This window comes from Gavialis gangeticus, unplaced genomic scaffold, assembly GCF_001723915.1.
Source record: "Gavialis gangeticus isolate Ggan-Ray unplaced genomic scaffold, GavGan_comp1, whole genome shotgun sequence".
In the NCBI taxonomy this organism is placed as follows: domain Eukaryota; kingdom Metazoa; phylum Chordata; order Crocodylia; family Gavialidae; genus Gavialis; species Gavialis gangeticus.
The window spans coordinates 15,223,927-15,241,474 of record NW_017729009.1 but is presented as its reverse complement, the minus strand read 5'-3'; the positions used below and the strand labels follow the sequence as shown (position 1 = coordinate 15,241,474).

At 57.3% G+C, this 17,548-nt stretch overlaps 2 protein-coding genes across 2 annotated transcripts in view; one reads left to right on the top strand and one right to left on the bottom strand.

Moving 5' to 3' along the window:
- Nucleotides 1–4,722, top strand: part of ADRM1 (adhesion regulating molecule 1) — a 5,343-nt gene extending 621 nt beyond the window's left edge. The window contains exons 2-9 of the mRNA XM_019510149.1: nucleotides 31–147; nucleotides 239–362; nucleotides 711–797; nucleotides 2,395–2,476; nucleotides 2,733–2,965; nucleotides 3,233–3,390; nucleotides 4,161–4,263; nucleotides 4,490–4,722. Coding sequence (XP_019365694.1) covers nucleotides 31–147; nucleotides 239–362; nucleotides 711–797; nucleotides 2,395–2,476; nucleotides 2,733–2,965; nucleotides 3,233–3,390; nucleotides 4,161–4,263; nucleotides 4,490–4,596 — 1,011 coding nt within the window. The 3' untranslated portion in view covers nucleotides 4,597–4,722. The remainder of the gene's footprint in view (nucleotides 1–30; nucleotides 148–238; nucleotides 363–710; nucleotides 798–2,394; nucleotides 2,477–2,732; nucleotides 2,966–3,232; nucleotides 3,391–4,160; nucleotides 4,264–4,489) is intronic.
- Nucleotides 4,723–5,565: 843 nt separating this feature from the next.
- Nucleotides 5,566–17,548, bottom strand: part of LAMA5 (laminin subunit alpha 5) — a gene marked incomplete at its 5' end in the record, with an annotated part of 130,687 nt that continues 118,704 nt past the window's right edge. The window contains 18 exons of the mRNA XM_019510148.1: nucleotides 5,566–6,682; nucleotides 6,975–7,094; nucleotides 8,588–8,678; nucleotides 9,220–9,347; nucleotides 9,473–9,632; nucleotides 10,147–10,299; nucleotides 10,962–11,151; nucleotides 11,444–11,610; nucleotides 12,175–12,307; nucleotides 12,500–12,667; nucleotides 12,804–12,934; nucleotides 13,832–13,972; nucleotides 14,600–14,732; nucleotides 15,129–15,280; nucleotides 15,639–15,770; nucleotides 16,397–16,559; nucleotides 16,668–16,801; nucleotides 17,218–17,371. Of these exons, the coding sequence (XP_019365693.1) occupies nucleotides 6,522–6,682; nucleotides 6,975–7,094; nucleotides 8,588–8,678; nucleotides 9,220–9,347; nucleotides 9,473–9,632; nucleotides 10,147–10,299; nucleotides 10,962–11,151; nucleotides 11,444–11,610; nucleotides 12,175–12,307; nucleotides 12,500–12,667; nucleotides 12,804–12,934; nucleotides 13,832–13,972; nucleotides 14,600–14,732; nucleotides 15,129–15,280; nucleotides 15,639–15,770; nucleotides 16,397–16,559; nucleotides 16,668–16,801; nucleotides 17,218–17,371 (2,611 nt within the window). The remainder of the gene's footprint in view (nucleotides 6,683–6,974; nucleotides 7,095–8,587; nucleotides 8,679–9,219; nucleotides 9,348–9,472; nucleotides 9,633–10,146; nucleotides 10,300–10,961; nucleotides 11,152–11,443; nucleotides 11,611–12,174; nucleotides 12,308–12,499; nucleotides 12,668–12,803; nucleotides 12,935–13,831; nucleotides 13,973–14,599; nucleotides 14,733–15,128; nucleotides 15,281–15,638; nucleotides 15,771–16,396; nucleotides 16,560–16,667; nucleotides 16,802–17,217; nucleotides 17,372–17,548) is intronic.

Below are 17,548 nucleotides of genomic sequence, written 5' to 3'. Positions count from 1 at the left end.
TTTTCCCCCCCCCCCCACCTGCTTTGGTAGGACTTGATTATTTTCCCCGACGACTGCGAGTTCAAGAGGGTCCCGCAGTGCACGACAGGCCGCGTTTACGTGCTCAAGTTCAAGGCGGGATCCAAGCGGCTCTTCTTCTGGATGCAGGTTTGCGAGGAGGCACCAGCCACGAACAGGGTATGCGGGAACGGGCGGGGGCGGGGGTGGGGCCCGTCTTGAAGAGCACCTTTTCTTCCAGGAGCCGAAGACGGACAAAGACGAAGAGCATTGCCGTAAAGTGAATGAGTACCTGAACAACCCCCCAATGCCCGGGGCCCTGGGCGGGAATGCAACGGGAGGCCATGAGCTCTCGGCGCTGGGAGGTAAGGCCCGTTCTCTGCCCCTCAGTTGAGAGGCTTTTTCTTAAATACAAACTTGCAGCTTTCTCGGAGCAAATCCCTGGCGAGCTTGGAGGGGCAGCAGGGGAGACGCGAGCACAACTAAATGTGCTGCCGGTCAAAAGAGGAAACCCAGCTTGCTTGCAGGAAAACGTCTCTGGAGTCCTGCCTCCGAAACTAAGCTGCGTTTGTCTCTTACGAGCATCTTGAATTAGTAAACGCTTGCAACTGTTTTTTCCATGCCAAATGATACCAGTTAACCTCCAGCTGTTCGAGCCGGAGGGCTGTGAAAAACCATGTGAATATGTTGTTTCAGAATGTTTTTGTTTTTAGGTGAGGGTGGCTTGCAAAGCCTTCTGGGAAACATGAGCCATAACCAGCTCATGCAGCTGATTGGACCAACGGGCTTAGGAGGACTTGGTAAAAAGCTTTCATATCTTTATGCCAACATAGTGCTTTCTCCTGTTGGGTTGCATCTTACCTGACGCTGAATATTTTCATGTGATGCCACTGACTTTGAATAGCACTGCCTTTGTGTGAGGAGGCGAGGTCCTTCCTGTGTCTGCCTCAGAAATAGGGTGAGGAGACGAGAAACAAAGCAGCCATGAGCTGTACTTGGCACATGCTTCTCTGGGGATCGATCCACAAGGGAGCTTTGTTTTCTGGTCTTTGCCCCACTGACTGTTTTGCTATTTGTGTCTTGTAAGTGTTCAGCAGAGCAGGGACTGGGGCCCAGCTTCCCCCTCCCAGGTGTATGCCCCGATCCCCTGGCTGTGGCGCACTTTTTTCTCTGACTGAACCCTTAATTATTTATGCAAGATGGAACCACTTTACCAGGAGGGATTGAGAGTATGTTTGGCCCAGAATAGCTTAGGGCCTGAATAGGGCCCTCTCTCCGGGCAGGCCAGCAACGTAGTTTTGAATCCTCTTCTGTCAAGGATGGTATTTAAACCCTGGTGAGCAGTTGAGTCCCTTGAGTTATGGGAGGTTAGAGGCGGCTTTGTTGTCTTCTCTGAGGGCCCAGAGGAGATCTCTAAGATTTCTTATTTCTTACGTTTTTTCCTTATTTGACATTGGTCTCTTCTTTCCTTGGCCTTTGTTTTTAGTGTAGAATAGCTCAGGTTGAAGCAAGGTGCTCACGTCCCTCAGTGTCAGGGCCTGATGCGCTAATGAACTTCCTGCGTGGAGAGGCAAGGGGCTTGTGCAGGTGGTGAGCATCTGGTTTTGGCATGGATCTCAGCCCCTGCTAGCGTAAGGAGTGCCAGCCTGAAGTGTGGGATTTCGTGCTCTCGCATCTGGTTTGCACATCTCCCTTGGGGTACTCCTTCACTGCCACCCTTACCTGAATTGCCCAGCTGAGGTGGTCCCAGTGTAGTGAAAGGTGGTGCTGGCCTTATTAGTTTTGCTTTGTTGCTGTGGGATCAGTGTGATCAGGGACTAGGGGAGGTATAGGACATGGTCTATTACTGCTGGGTGCATTCTGCAGAGTAGAGGAAAAAGTGGCTTTACCTCCTCTGACCTCTCCCATGCTATTCACTAGTTCCAGCCCTTTGTGCATGTGCTGATGGAGCACTGTTCTTGTGACATCTAGGTTGTAACTAGTTTCAGACGGCTGAACGTCAGAATACAGGTGCTGGAAGTGTCCACAGCAGTTGGACTTGGTATTAGGAGCCACCTCAAGGGGCACGTGTACTGATGCAGCATTTGGCCAGCATGTGGTACATGTCTGGGACCTGAGCTGGTGAAAAGCACAAGCAGCTCTGATCAGGGAATTGTACCAAGGGAAGCCTTAACATCAGAAGGGGGAAGCTGGTTGCATAAGGGGGAAGTGGGTTTTTCTACTCGGCCTTTTGTATCATTCTAGCAAGTGAAACTTGCAGAGATAGGAGTAGCCTCTCCACTGTGGAGCAAAATAAATGTTGCTTTTAAGTGAGCTTGAGTCAAACCTAGCCACATAGCTATTTTTAATGAGGGGAGGAACCGCTGCTTCTAACTGTGTCTTTCCATCTCGTGGAAGGTGGGCTTGGTGCGCTGACTGGTCCTGGTCTGGCCAGCTTACTGGGAAGTGGGGGACCGCCAACCAGCAGCTCATCATCAAGGTAGGGTGCCAGTGAATTTCTAATGAGTTTCCACAGTGCTTCTGTGATGTTTCTTTCCTCTAGCTGGGAGGCTTTATGGTCAAATGATTAAACAGAACCGTGGGAGCCCAAGCTGCTCCTTGCTTGTGTCAGATGGAGCGGTAACTCCTCGTAAGTGTAAAGGTAGTTTACTGCAGGGGCCTGATTAAAAGCTGCTTATGAACAAGTGAAGGAACTGTTTCTTGCACCGAGTCAATAATGCTACTTGTGCTTCTAGCTCTCGCAGCCAATCAGCTGCTGTGACACCATCTTCCACTACTTCTTCTTCTACACGTGTCACACCAGCCCCGTCTGCCCCTGCGGCTGCCTCTGTAACCAGTCCCAGCCCTGTGCCAAGTTCGGGAAACGGAACCAGCTCGGCAGCAAGCCCAACTCAACCCATTCAACTGAGTGACCTTCAGAACATCTTAGCCACTATGAATGTACCATCTGGAGCAGGGGGTCAGCAGGGTGAGCAGTGTCTCATGTCATATCTTCTTTGAAGTTGCTGTCTGTTCCAGGCCCCTCCTGATTGGTTTGAGAACTTTTCTCTTAAGCTGTAATGCACTGCAAGTAAATACTGAAGCTACAGCTGCCCCAGGGACAATGTGTGTGTGTAGGGGGGCGGGGGGTGGGGTTGGGGTCCACTCACGTCCTGAAACTGAACTGCCAGTACCTCTAGCTACTGTAACTAAGCTTGTTCTGGGCTTCAGCTAACAGAGTTTTATTCTTTTACAGTTGACTTGGCTACTGTGCTGACTCCTGAAATAATGGCTCCCATCCTGGCAAACGCAGAAGTTCAGGAGCGATTGTTGCCTTATCTTCCGTCAGGAGAATCTCTGCCACAGACTGCGGAGGAGATTCAGAACACTCTGACATCGCCTCAGTTTCAGCAGGTAGGGATCACACTGACCAGTGTAGGGGCTTCCTCCCTATCGCTTCTCTAGCACCAGCCCTCCCACCTCCTCTCTATATGACTGCCTTTTAGCAGTAAGTTCAAACCTGCTATTGTAATGCTGTGCTACATCGAAAGCAGCATGAGGTTGCTGGAACTTTTTGCATAGGAACTTCAATGCCTTGGATGTTTATTGTCCACTTCTGTTAGCCTGAGTGTGGTCTAAACCCCTCCATTTTCTTACTTGTGACTGGGCTGTCCCCTTCTCTCTCTAATCTAACTGGGAAGATGCAGTCAGGGACTGCAGGCCCCTATGTACCTTCATAGACGGGCAGGGCCCTTAGAGCTAGCATATGCACAGCCACTTTCAGGTAAGGGACTTGCAGTTGAAGTTGGCCTCAGCTCTTAGGAGGCTAATACAAAGCGCAGGGGGCTCATCTAAACCTAAAGCAATAGTCACTTTTTAAAGGAACTTCAGGTTAAATGAACCAGTGCCTCCACATGCATAGACCTGGCCTTAGCAATGGGGGAGTGTTACTCAGCACACCCAGCTTTGGGGCATGAAGAGCAAGTTTAGAGCCTACTCAGCAGTGAGCCCACTCATGTTCTTATGAATGGGGGCTTTCCTGCTAGGTCCCAAGTCCACTGTTACTGTGATATGGAAATGACGTGCGGCTAGGAAACAAGGGGAAGATGATTGGTGTGAAGTAGCCACTGGGAGCCTGCATGTTGCTCCTGCAGCGTGACTATTATCACTGTTCTGGTTCACAGGCATTGAGCATGTTCAGCGCTGCCTTAGCTTCAGGACAGCTTGGCCCACTGATGAGTCAGTTTGGCTTACCTGCTGAGGCGGTCGACGCAGCAAACAAAGGCGGTAAGTATATCTCGGAGCATCGCAGCATTGCTGACTGAGTGCAAAGGGAATCTAGGCTGGAACCAGATGCCAGGTGTTCTCCAAAACTCACTTAGCTGCTGGCCTCAGCAAAAGGGGTTCTGCTGCCATGCATTTGTCACGGGATGGTGGTACACAGCTTGTATATGAAGTGCAGCTCCTGTCCATGGACTTGGAAGCAAGCCTAACTGCTGTCTTTAATTTATAGATGTAGAAGCATTTGCCAAAGCAATGCAGAACAGTGTCAAATCAGACCAAAAGGAGGGAGAATCAAAGGACAAGAAAGATGAAGAGGAAGATATGAGTTTAGATTAAGTTATTTGCTGCTCCCATATGGATATTCCTAGATATTAACTTAAGCAACTTCAGTAGAATTACAGACTAACTTCATATTATGCTTATATTAAATCTACAAATAAAGGGTTTTTCTTTTATCTGCCATATGGGTTTTTCTCACTTGATTTAGATTTTCTCTGTCCACTTCTAGGTCTTGAATGCTTACTGTTATTGCCAGCAAAGCTTTAGTGCGGTGCTGCAGGTCAGCCCAGAATCGAAGCCTTAGTCTTGGCTACTCCCATTCACAGCTTGTAGTAACTAGTCTAGCCTGTTGGTCTGGGTGTTGTTTCAGATGCCCAGAATGGGCAAGCAGATGTGATCCAAAGCAAGTATCAGTGAAGCTCTTAAGTGAACGACATCCCCTCTCAGGCACATCACATCAAAACGAAGGCCCACATGCCAGGTCAGTTTCTGAAACTGGTGTTAGAAAAAGCCCCTCTGGCACATAAGGACACTGCTGCTGTGATTGTTTCCAAGGTTAAACCTGCAAATGATGGCAAAGCAGTAGATGTACTGGACACTGAAAGTTCATGTAGCAGCTCACTTGGGCCATGTCCAAATGAGCACAAACGTCTGGTATGTGGCATTGCAGACCCCTCTGCAGCGCCACACACCGCATGCCGAAAAAATTGTGGGGTGGCAGCATGAGCTCCCCGAAGCCGGCCAGCTGGAGCTACATTCCAGCTGCCAGCTAGGCTTCCTGCCATGGCTGCAGCCCCAGGAGGCCCCCAGGTAAGGCTTCTGGGGCCATCCTCCCCTTCCCCACCTGGTGTAACCTGCTGTGCACCAGAGCGCATGTGGCACAAGTGTTCCCTGTTGACAAGTAGCAGCAGTGCTGCCACTTGTGCCTGGGAAGTGAACATCTGTGCTCATCTGGATGCAGCCTTAGAGGTTGTTGTCCTCTTCAGAGCCCTAAACAGAAGTAGGTGTGAGGGGCACTGCCATGGCTTATATTCAATGAGAATATAACATCAAGTTTTATTTGACTCAAAAGTATGTACCAGTGATTTACAAAGACCATCTTTTAATGCTACAGTTAAAAACAGGTCATAATTACATTTTGCTTAAAGATAAAGACATTGTTAAAAACCCATTTTACAATATTTACCCCTCATAAAAAAAATCAATATAATGATATAAGTTATAAATCCATTTCAGAAGCAAGATTTTGTCCCCATGTGACTAGATATTTACACACAAATATATATAGGATGTGTAAGTGCACAAGTGAACTAGGTGGCTTGGCCTGGGGGAAAGCTGCTCTACTACAGTGGGAGTTAAAGTAGAGGTGACACCGCAGGAGAGTGACAGAGACGGTAAACAGCCAGGTTCATCACTGAAACGCTACAAACGTGTGAGGCTTCCTGCAAGCAGCAGCTCATGACTTCATACAGCAGATCTTTACCCCAGGCCCTGTTTTACCAATGGGGCCCGTCTCCTCAACGTAAACAGTCAAAGCAAGAGTTTGTTTGACAGTCTGTGAAGTATGAGCTGAGTTTTCCTCCTCGGAGCTCTTGGCACTATGTAGCAAACCAGGTACAAAGGCCAGAGCGGGTGGTGGGTGAGCGGATGGGCACTGGTCGGTGACTGGGCCAGGCAGTGAGGCATGTGGTGCCAGGAGTGGGATGTGTCTGATGCTGAGCGCCATGTCCTCACGTCCATCCTTTTTAAATGGCTTCTGGTGTCTGCAAGGTTCTGATACCTGAAATGTCCCTAAGTAAAATGGTGGTTTTGGCCCGTGATTTCTAGTGGCAGGCTTGCTCCATGGCTCCTGGACTTGGGTGTGCCTGGCAGCTAGTACTGGACGATGTTGGGGGCTGCTGGGTCCCACCACAGAGCCAGCACGTCCTGGGGAGCAGTACAGCTCCTTGCAGTTCAGATGTTGCACTTGGCTGCACCTGTACTTACAGCACGGGGCAGCCCCTGAGGCCGACTGAGCCCCTGACAGTTGCGGTGCCTGGCAGGTCAATGAGGTGCTGGTCTATCACGAGGTTCCTTATGCAGCCAATGTAATGGGGGAGAGGAGTTGGGGGCGAGGGCGATGCAGTGCCCAGCTTGGCTGTTTCTGCAGAAAGGGCAAAAACTGAGCGTTTCTTACTGCAGCAAGCGGGAAAGAAGGCAGTGTTGTCTGTCTGTGTCTGACCTCCCAACAACTGTCCCTGGCCCCACCAGTGCCCAAGATCAGCAGACAGAGTGGTCAGTTGAGGAGAAAGGCAAAGAAAAGGGAGCTGGGTTTAGCTCCACTATGAAAATGGAGAAGGCACCAGTGGGCTCGTCTTTGAGTCACCTGCTAGGTACTAAGTGCCACCTACAACCAGACTCCCTGCAATCAACATTGGGGAGCTCTGGGGACTCACCTGGCATTCCCCCCACGTGCAAGGGCTCCTTGCTCTCTGCCCAGTGGGTCTGCTTGGGTCCCACTGTGGTGTTCCCAACTCTGTCCACCGCCACCTGGATCCTGTTTTTCTGTTTGGTGACTGAGAAAGAAAGCTGCAGTCAGTGCCACTTCTGTGCTGCAGGAGCTGGCCAAAGCCTCCCACCTCCCCTACTCTGCTCTCAGGGCTTCACACTTGTTTAGTTCCACACTGGGTCTGGTCTCCTCGGCTGCTTTCACACCAGAACAGGTCAGGGGTTGCAACTGGTGTTCAAGCAGTGACTGAAGCAGTAGCTGGGGCCCTGAGAGCCCTTCCTAGAGAGCTGGAACTGCGGAGAAAGCAGCTCAGCCAGGAGCCAGCCCCTTCTCTCCCTGCAGAGGACTGCACCTCATCCATGCAGGCAAGACACCCCCTCCCCCCAGGTGCCAGTGAAGCACTAGTAAGGGGCATGGCTTCCTTGCACCCCAGTGTCAGGGCCAGGCACGCAAGCGGCTCACTGTGGTCTCAGCAGGCTCCTGGCAGCTCCAGCACTGCTGGGGTCCTCACTTGGAGCAGCAGTGAGCTTTGCTGCGGCCGTTTTATCAATGATAGAGGCAGGGCAATGTCAGATGAGTACAGCCCCTGCCATGCACCCAGGCTGCAGGGCCACTAGCATTGGTGTGTCCTGCAGCCTCATGCCTAGTGTTTGGCTGTGCTGAGGCTGGTAAGCATGTGTGCGTGGACTGAGCAAGTGCAGGAAGGATGCTTTGCGCTGGCTGGGAACGTGTGTGTGGGGGGGGGTAGGTAGGTAGGTAGATGAGTGCAAGTTCTGGAAAAAGCCAGGCAGGAGCAAAGGAAAGAACCCTCTCAGGTTAGCCCTCATGGCAGAGCAGGTGAAGGCACTCGTCCAGACCAGCGAGGCGCAGAGCCGGCTTTCTCCAGTACTTTTAAAGCTGACCTGCACCCAGCCATTAAGTCCTGGACTAAAGGAGCTGGGGACCAGCCTCTGACCAGTGGGAGCAACAGCTAAAATACAGCCCAGGACCTGTTCCGCTGCAGCCTGCTCCCTGCACCACAGCCTCTGTAACTGTGACTCTCCTCCTGCCCCATGGATATCCCATGGCTTCACACGTGGCTGCCCAGTGCAGCCTCACTTCAAAGGGAGGGCTGGAGACTGGCCTGGCTTGTGCCTGATCTGTGGCATGCAGGTAAAAACCCTGGTGCTGGGCAGTTAGAGACACAGGTTTTGCTTCCCTCTGGGTGAGGAGCCTGTGCCTATGGCTCTTGTTTCCTGAGCCAGGGGCCTAAATGACTCCTATGCAGAAACCCTCCTCTCATGTCTGTGCCCTGGGGTATGCACGCGGGTGCCCAGGCCGTGCAACATCCGCTGCAGGGGCTCCAGCTGCTTTCATGTACTTATGCAGGAGAAACTGGCCAAAACTGCCACTTTGGGGGCTAGAAAGCTGCTATTTATGGGATGGGCCCCCTGGCACATGGAGCATCTAAAGTCCCTTGGAGGCCGGGACTGCCTGTGCCAGGGAGCAGCTCCACTATTAGGAACATGGAGGCTCTAGTGCTCCAGCCCCAGTCGCGGTCCCAGACTTGCCGTCTCTCACCTGTGATGGTGTGCCACTGGCCATCGCACAATGGCGGGTGGGCCACCCACGTGGAGAACTCCCCTGCCCCATTGTTTGCTTTCAGCAGGACCTAAGGGAACAACACAGCAGTGGTGAGAGCCTGCCGGGCTCCCTGGGGAGATGGGAGAGCTGGGTGGGGCTTGCTTTAATTGCAGGACATTGATTGGGAAACACCCGCACCCTCCACCTGCCCACCTTGTGGGATGTGGGCAAAGCTGCTCGGTGGGGTGAAAGCCCCCATGAACACTGCCGAGCCTGGGGCCTTGTGGCTCCTCTTCCCTCTCTGTGGGAGAAGTTTGTCCCTTCTCCCCTTCAGAGACAATGTGGGGAAAAAGGAGGGGGCCCTTTCTTCCCAGGACAGACCTGCTTCTTGCCCGCAGGGAGGGGAGGAGACACCTGTGGAGCAGAGGGCACCGAAGGCCCCTGGGATGCAGCAAGAGCCCTGCAGACCCTGCATGCAGCGCGTGCAGTGCCCTACCCCATACAGGGGCAGAGCTGGATCTGGGCAGAGTCACCTCAAAGTGTTTCAAGGCCTCCAAACCCAACCCCCGCTGCCCCATGGAGCCAGTGGGAGGGAAGGCAAGGGGGTTGTGGTCCCTGGCCCACGGTACCTTCTTGTCATCCATGGACAGGGAGAGGTATGACCTTGTCCTGCCAATGTGGAAGATGAGGCCAGCGGCGCTGCGTGGACGTACCTCCAGTTTTAGGGACATGTCCCGCTCGAGTGTCACTGCATTGGCTGGGGGGAAGAGGACAGCTGTCAGTGGGCACTGCCCCCAGCGAGGAGGGTCTGCCTTCTCCAGGGAGCAGCCCACCTAAGGCAGCACAGCTGATGGGTGGGGGGCAAAGCCCCTAGTAGGGTACCTAGAGTCACATGTCCACCCTCTGCAGCAAAGTAGACGCCGCTCTCCAGAGCCCCCTCGTAGCAGCGGGTGACGCCGAAGGTGCGAGACGGGGACGGCAGCGGGTGCCCGTCCAGCTTCAGGTTCCTCAGGCAGCCACTGAAGCTGGTGATGGGTGTGTCCTAGGACAAGAGGGATGGTGGTGGAGTCAGTGCATGGTAGGGGCAGGAGGGGCACAGATACTACTAGCCCTGCCCAGCTGATTGGCGTCTGAGGTCTTAGCAAAAGAAATCAGGCTACCTGCTAGGAGGGATCAGCCAGCTGGTGCAAGGGAAGAAGTGCCGGTGCTGAGAGCTCTCTGCAGCCCATCAGAGAGGGGAGCTGAGCTGAGCCGCAACAGGGGAATGGAGCCAGCTGGCACCGCCATGGGCACCAAGTGGCTGCCTGGGGGCAGGTTCCCAGCGGCAAAGGCCCTGCCTGGCTGGGAGATGCTCTCCCATAGGTCCTGTGGTTCGTGAGGCCTCTGTGCCTTTGCACCCAGGAGAGCTGGGCTCCTCTCGGCCACGTGAGCGAGGCTACATTGCAAGGCTGTGGCTGGCTCTCTGCGCCCAGTGGCAGGGAAGGCAAAGCTGCCACCCAGGTCCCCTAGTCTTGCCTGGCAGGCGCCTGCTCCCCACAGCGTGCCAGCAGCCTTACCCAGACATGAGCCTTGGCTGTCCCTGGAGGGACTCCCCCCATGTAGAAGGGGCCTCGGGCCAGGAACCGACCAGCCGTGGCCATCGTGGCATCTTGGGCCTTCAGCCCATCGATGACCAGCTGAGCTCGGCGCCCGTCTCTGCTGAAGAAGACCTGCAACAAACAGGAGTCATGCACTGCCCCGTAGGCAGTGGCCAGGGCCAGAACACACGTGCCCACAGGCTGCCAGCCTTGTCCTGGGGGTGGAGGGGTGCAGAAGCTGCTGGGAAGGGGTAAAAGAGCAGGGCATGGGGCTGAAGGGAGGGCGAACACAAGGCCGCAGAGCAAACCCTGCAGGAGGCAGCTGGGACCGCTTGCTTTCCTGACCACGTGCAATCACATCTGCCTTCAGCAGCGCCGTGCACGCAGCTGCATGTCTGCGATGCTGCCACGTGGGGCCAACATCGATAGGGCTGTTCCTGTGGCTGGGACCAGAGGCGCTGACAACTCTTTGCTTGATTAGGTTTTGCAGCCTGAGGGAGCTGAGATGTGGCCCTGTCCCAACACCATGGTCCCGTGCCCAGCGCCCAGGCTGCAGGGGTTCGGTTCAGGAGCCCCTGAAGGCAGAGTCTCAGCTGGAAGACGCTGCCATGGTGCACACAGCAGGGACACGGGGGAGTGCGACGTCCCCACGGGCACAAGGGCGAGGACTCCCCGTCTCCTGCCCCAGCCTAGCTTCCTGTAACTTCGTGGCGTCCCAGGGTGTCCCTCTCTGCTCTTCCCTTGTAGCCTGCCAGGCCTAGAAAGGGGAGCCCGGACCGGTTCCCTGTGCTCACCGTGTGCCACCTGCTCTTGTGGTACTTGTCCTTGCTCTGGATTCTCAGCTTGTTCCCGCCGAGGTCTGCCAGGAGCACGAAGCGCCCGTTGGAGATGAGGACGGCCATGAAGGAGCCCGGCTGCTCGCCGGCCACGTAGAACAGCAGCCCGCTGGTGGCATTGAGCCGCACTTCCACAGAGAAGTAGGACCTGCAGCCAAGCAGCGAGGGGCTCCTGGGTGTGGGGCTGGGGCAACTCTGCTCCCTCGCCACTACCAGCACCAGCAACCAGACTCCTCTGCCCGACACCATGTTCCCCGAGGTCCAAGCCAAAGGGAGTTAGGCACAAAGTATCCCGAGACATACTCAGGCACTGCAACACCTCCCAACCCTGGCCCAGAGGGGCTTGCCCCAGGCTGCCCGGCAGGTCCACAGCACAGCCCGTGGGAGCGCTGCTGAGGCCGGTGCTGTACGCGCTGGCAGAGCAAGGAGCCAGGACTTACTTTTCTTGGAAGGATTCAGGGATATCGTCGAATTCGAGACGGCTCGTGGAGGAGCCTCCAAACTGGAAGGCCCCTCTAACTGCCCGGGGGTGCCGGGGTAACAGGCAAGTCATCTCCTGGGATTGCCGGCGGCCTTTCAGCGCCAGCCTGCTTGGCCTGCTTGGCCCCTGGAAGAAGACCGAAGGGAGGTGATAGGGTCAGTCCCAGGCAAAGCCGCGGGAGCTGCTCACCACTGCACACCAGCCCCGACCCGCTGCGCTGCCCCAGGCCCTAGGATGGGAGGAAGCGCAGACCTGGGCTCTCAGGACCACGGGCTCCATCCGAGGACCCCACGCCCTCTCCCCAGCAATGCCAGCCCCCTCATGCTGGAGAGCAGCATCAAAATGGGCCCATGCAGGGGAGAATGGCAGTGACTCCAGCCAGCCTCCCCCCGGGGAGTGACCGTGACGTGTGGGAAAGTTGAGGGATGATGCTCTGCAATGCTGAGCACCACCAGCCTCTGCAAAGCCTCTGTGCTGAGTAGGGCGGCTTGGGCTGGGGTCAGTGGGGAGATGTAGGGCTGGGAGATGCACCTCCCTGTCCAGCAGGATGCCACGGGGCGAGACGGCTGGAAGCCATGGCCATGAGCACTGCCACGACCATGGGGCTTCCCTCACCCTGCCCCATTTCCAGGCCTCGGCATTGTCTGGGCCTTGTGGCGGGATGGGGCAAGTGGGAAGAGCGCGGGGCACCTTCAGTTTCCGCCGGTCCTTCTTGGGAGACACTCGCATCTGCTGGGGCTGCTGGTCCCGGGGGCAGCTCATGGTCACGTTGAAGCTCTCCACGTTCTGCTGCAGGTCCACGACCATCTGCGGGTCCGACTTCCTGTGGCACAGAGAAGGGGCTCCATGGGGGCGAGCGCTGCAGGATGGTGCTCTGGCTCCTGGCAGGGGGCACTGGATCAGGGTCACCAGGCGGGAAGTGCAGGAGAGGGCAGCTGGGCATGGGAGCTGGGGGGGGTCCCAGAGCCCAGGCATTGTGCTGCGTGGAGGCTGCAGCCTGCCTGGCCTCACTCACCGCCTCACAAAGACGTTCCTGATGCAGCCCGTCAGGTTGCTCAGGGCGCCGGTCTCCGGCAAACCGCCCAGCTGGAAGCGCAGCTGCTCCTCCTGGAGCCCCTGCCTGCTGGCGCCCTCGGCTGCCTGCGCAGCCTCCTGAAGCTCGTCGTCCACGTACAGCCGGACCCTGCAGAGGGAACGGGGCACATTAAAGGCAGAAGGCTAGAGCCGTGGGGCTGAGATGCCCCCTCCCCAGGCCGCAGGAGATTGGGGCGAGGCCATTCCCTTGGCCCCCACCTCCCTGGCAGCATTGCGGGACCTACCCACTGGCATCACTGTAGACGGCGATGTAGTGGCTCCTGTCATCCGCGTAGGTGTTTTGGGTGGTGAGCGCCGTCTTCAGCACCTCCAGGGCGAGCTGGCCGCTCTTCAGGGATACCTGGCACTTTCCTTCCTGAGGGGAAAGGACCAATGCCCCCCACATGCCCGCGGTAACTATCCGGCAGTAGGGAGAGAAGGGACCATGCTCCCTGCCGGAGGGAGTTTTCCCGGGGGCCACGCCGGCTGCGCAGGTTGCAGCGAGGAGAACAGTATCACTGGGGTGATGTGACCTCCGCTGGGCCGCATCTGGGGTCGGGGGGGGGGTCTATCTCCAGCCACAGATACAGACCCGCTGGCATTCAGCTCCCCAGGCCAGGGGGCTGGGGGAGGATTTCATTGCTCCCAAACACATGCCAGAGTGGGGCAGATGTGCACAACCAACAGTCCTCTTGGAAGGCAGAGATGCCCTCTCTGCTCTGCCCTCCCCTCCCAGCTTTGCTAAAGGACGGCTGAGGACAGATGAAGTCTTCTCCCACTTTAAAAAGGGGAAGGACATGCAGCTTGGGGGTGCACATCAGCTGCTAACCCCGAATGAAGCAGGGTCCTGGCTTTGTCGCAGCTGCAGCAGAACCCCTTCCCCAATAATAACACTAGCATAACCATCGTGTCTGCCCACCCTGGCTGTGGAGAAACACAGCCCCCTTGCCATGGGCTTAAGAAATACAGCAGAAGCCGATGTCTCCAATGCCACTGCATCTCCAGTCTGGAGATCCCCCAGCTGGGCTGTTACTGAGGCACAGAGACCTCGTGTCTCAGCACACGTGACGGTCACAGGTGGGGTCGAGAACACTTGGCTTCTCGCAGCGTTGGCTTTTGAAGGGAGTAAAGAAGCAGAAACCTTGGTTCCTCCTTCCCCTTCTGCAGCCCTGCCCAGCACGAGCACATCTGCAGCGCCCCCTCCTAAAGGGCTCAGGCATGAGTCCCCCCCCCACACGTGAAGTCACAGCGCCGGGACGGATGGGGTGCCTACCGCGGTGGCGTGGTAGTACAGCAGCCCGTCGCTCTGGCTCGTGCGGAAGCTGAAGCCCGTGTAGAAGTCTTGCAGCGGAGGCACGTTCTTCAGAGACAGCGTCAGGTACCCGTGGCCGTGGAGCTTCACCGAGCGCGCCACCTGACAGAGCGGGCGAGGACAGTCACAGCCCGTTGCTCTGGTCGGGGGCCCTTTACAGGCCAGCGGGGCAGGCGCGGGGCATCGTTGAGAGTGGAGTGAGGCGCAGCCTCCATTGAGGCAGGCTAACGACAGGCATTTGCAGCCGTGCACGGATGAGTTCATGGGTATAGCTCAGGAGAGCCTGTTCCCCTTCCCTGCCTGGCTGCAGACTCTGTGCGCGACCTCAGACAAGTCGCTTCGCCTCTCTGCACTGCAGTTCCCCCTCTGCATGGGGGTAACGGCACTGCCGTACAACAGAGGGGCTGCAAGGTGGTGACGGGCCCCATCAATTCAAGAGGAGACTGGACAGTCACCGCGCTGGGGTCACCTAACCCCAGCTGTCCTCCAGCTCCTGACATCTATCAGTCTATGAATCAATCTACGAATGTCCCACAGAGAGCTCCACTTCTGTGTGTATTTTCTAACAGGGGCTCTGAGACCCCACTTAGGCTCCAAATATTTTCTCTGAGCCCCCTGACAGCCCGCCTTGCCCGGGATGCCCGCCGGGGTCAGGCACCATGTACATGTGTGGAGTGACATGCCAGGGCAGGGATGAGGGCACAGCCAGGACAGCTGGGCTCCACTTACCAGGAGGTCTGAGGTGCACCCGTAGCTCACGCCGGTCGTCGTCATGCGCTTCAGGTCGACGTATTTCCCGAGAGCCTTCAAGCCCTTCATGCAGCCCCGGATGGAGCCGCCCTTGGGGAAGATGGCCTTCAAGCTGAAAGGGAGGAATCTGTGGTGGGACTGGGGCTGCGCCAGGGAAATGGCAAACGAGCCTGGCAGGATACTTGTGACACATGCCTGGGGACCACAGGCAGCTTCGTATGTGGGCCAGGGGAGACGTGTGTGGAGCAAGCGCCCTCTCCCGCCCCAGGCCGGGGACCTCAGGCTTGCCTAGAGGGGAGAAGGGGAGTACGAAACCCTGAGTCTGCCTGGGCTGTGCTGGAGAAGGAGAGAAGTTGCCGCGTAAGCAGAGGCTGGTCCCAAGGCTGCATTTGGCAGGGCCAGAGAAAGGTGCCATGCCCAGCTCGTGAAGGGGGTGCAAGCAGCAAGGAGAGGGGGTGATGTGCCTTCCTGCCCTGCGCCCCCTCCTTAGTCCCCCCGGGCCTCTCACCTCTCGGGCAGCGCTGACATGGGCACGCCGCCCAGGAAGTAGGAGACGGCGTTCTCCAGGGAGTTCTCGTGCTCCACGATGAAGATGGTCAATCGCTCCAGACGCACCAGAATGCGCTTCTTGTTGTCCATTTTGAGCAGGAAGATCTGGACCTGCAAACCCAGGGTGACAGCGATATGCATCCTCGCAAGGTGGGGAGCGGGACTGAGCCCAGAGGCAGGCAGAGGTCCTGGGCCCGTGGGAGCATCTCTGCCTCATCCCACTGCTGCCGCCTTTCCCAGCCGATGGCTGCAAACGCAGGCAGGCAGTGCCCGGGCAGAGGTCTACAAAGGGGGCTCGTACCATCAGAGGCCAGCAGCCCTGCACTGGTCTTGACAGAAAACCCAGTGCCAGGCTCTGCCATGAGAAGCCACCCCGGGGCTGAGCAGGGCTGTCCAAAGGGCAGGAGGATCAGGTGCCAAGTTGCGGGGGGCCTGGCAGAGCCTGGAGCAGGCGCTTCCCTGTCCTTACCGCTTTGTTGGTGGTGCTGCTGACGGTGAGCAACGCAGGGTCGTTGCTGGACTTGGCCACCTTCAGGCCATCGCTGAAGTCGTAGTAAAGCACCAGCTTTCCATCCTGCACCGCCAGACACAGGAACTGGCCCTGTGGGGAGGGCAAGGCAAGCCGAACTCAGCCTCATCCCCTGCCCACCATTGTGGGGTTTGGAGACCCATGCTGCTGGGGGAGGAACATGCTCCTGACCCTGATCCCCATCCGTCCTTCTCGTCACTCCCCAGGGTCTGGGGAGCAGGTGACGGCTGCCGCAGGCAGCACTTTGGGAGGAGGCCTGTGAGCCTAGAGATGTGGTGGGAAAGGAAGCTGGGCTTCCCACAAAGCCACGGCCAGCATCATCCGTGACCTGGCATTGCACGGGCCTCACTGGGCTCCTTGTATGCAACAGCACTGAAAGGGGAGCCCCCTTTGCTGTCTGGGTGCTGACGGCCTGGCCCTCCAGTGGCCCCAAGCAAAATCACCCCTTGCCATGCTCCAAACCCCTCTCCTGTCCCCTAAGCCCCCTTCCAGCTGGCACACTGTCTGTCCAGCCCAGCCACGATGGCTCTGTGGTGCAAAGGCCTGATGCAGCTCCCGCAGCACAGCGAGCCCTGGGTCAGGCCTGGGATGGCAGCACCCATGGGGTTTCTGGCTTGAGCCCTCCTCTATGACTCCTTGCCCGGGGCAGCTCATCTCGAAAGGGGCCAGCAACGGTGGGGAAGGGGCCGGGTGCTCGCCTCGTGCTCCAGGAAGAAGAGGATCCCGTTGTAGGAGACAACGCGCATTTCTTGCTCAAAGCGCTTGGTGGAGCCGATCTGGCTCTCAAATCTGATTTCGGCGTAGCCAGTGCCGTCGAAGTAGGAGCCGTCGGTCAGCCAGGGGTCGCCCGTGGATTTGGACCTGTGCAGGGCGACAGGGGGGCTTGGAGCCTTGCCCTTTGGGTGACACTTCAGGGGCCTCCAAGGGCCGCCTCGGGAGCCATTCCCAGCCAAGCGCCGGGTCTCTTACCTTGCGCAGGGCTTCTCGGTGGCCGTGTCCAGGTGGAAGGTGTGGTGGAAGTTGTAGAGACTCACCACCTCCTCATTCAGTGTGTCCAGCTCGATGCAGCCCTGGTAGCCAGGGTAGTGCAGCGTGGCCGGCGGCTGCGGGAGACAAGCCGTCTAGGCGGGGGGCCGCAGGCAGAGATGCCCTGCTTGCCGTGCTTGAGCAGGGGCGAGTGGAGCAGAGGACAGGACCCAGGATTGAGGCCATGGGGGCATGGTGCAGCTCACAGCAGGGACGGGGTGGGAGGGAGTCAGGACCCTCCCGGGGAGGGGATTCACGGACCAGTGCAGCATGCGGCTGGGGGGCTGGTGCCTGCTCAGGACAGAGCCCAACATGCACTCCTGCCCCAGCTGGGCTGCCAAGGGCACGAGCCAGGAGAAACAATCCTCGCTGTAGGGCAAAGCCTCCTTCAGGGGAGCAGGGAGTGGGCCGAGCCCGAGGAGGTGACAGCACAGGCCACCCCCCTGGTAGAGGTCCTGAGAACTACACACCGGGACCCCGAGGCCCCTCTCACCGTGAAGCTGGAGGGGTAGCCACCCACGTAGAAGACCACGCTGTGCAGATCGAAGTTGAACAGCCCCTGCTCCCCCTTGGCCACGCTGTCGCCTTTCGTCTCGTGGAGGGTTTGCTTCTCCATGGTCACCGACATGTGTCCGTACTGCAGGATCCTGTGCGCGGAGAGGCAGGGCCAGGACCATGCGGTCAGTGCCAGGGGACGGGAACCCAGACCCCAGCATGAGCCTCGCCAGACTGACCCCAGGGACCGTAGCGCACCTACAGCAGGAGGAATCATCCCGCTGCCTTTGCATGTAGGCAGCCAAACCCCGCAGCTCCCGTTTGCCCAC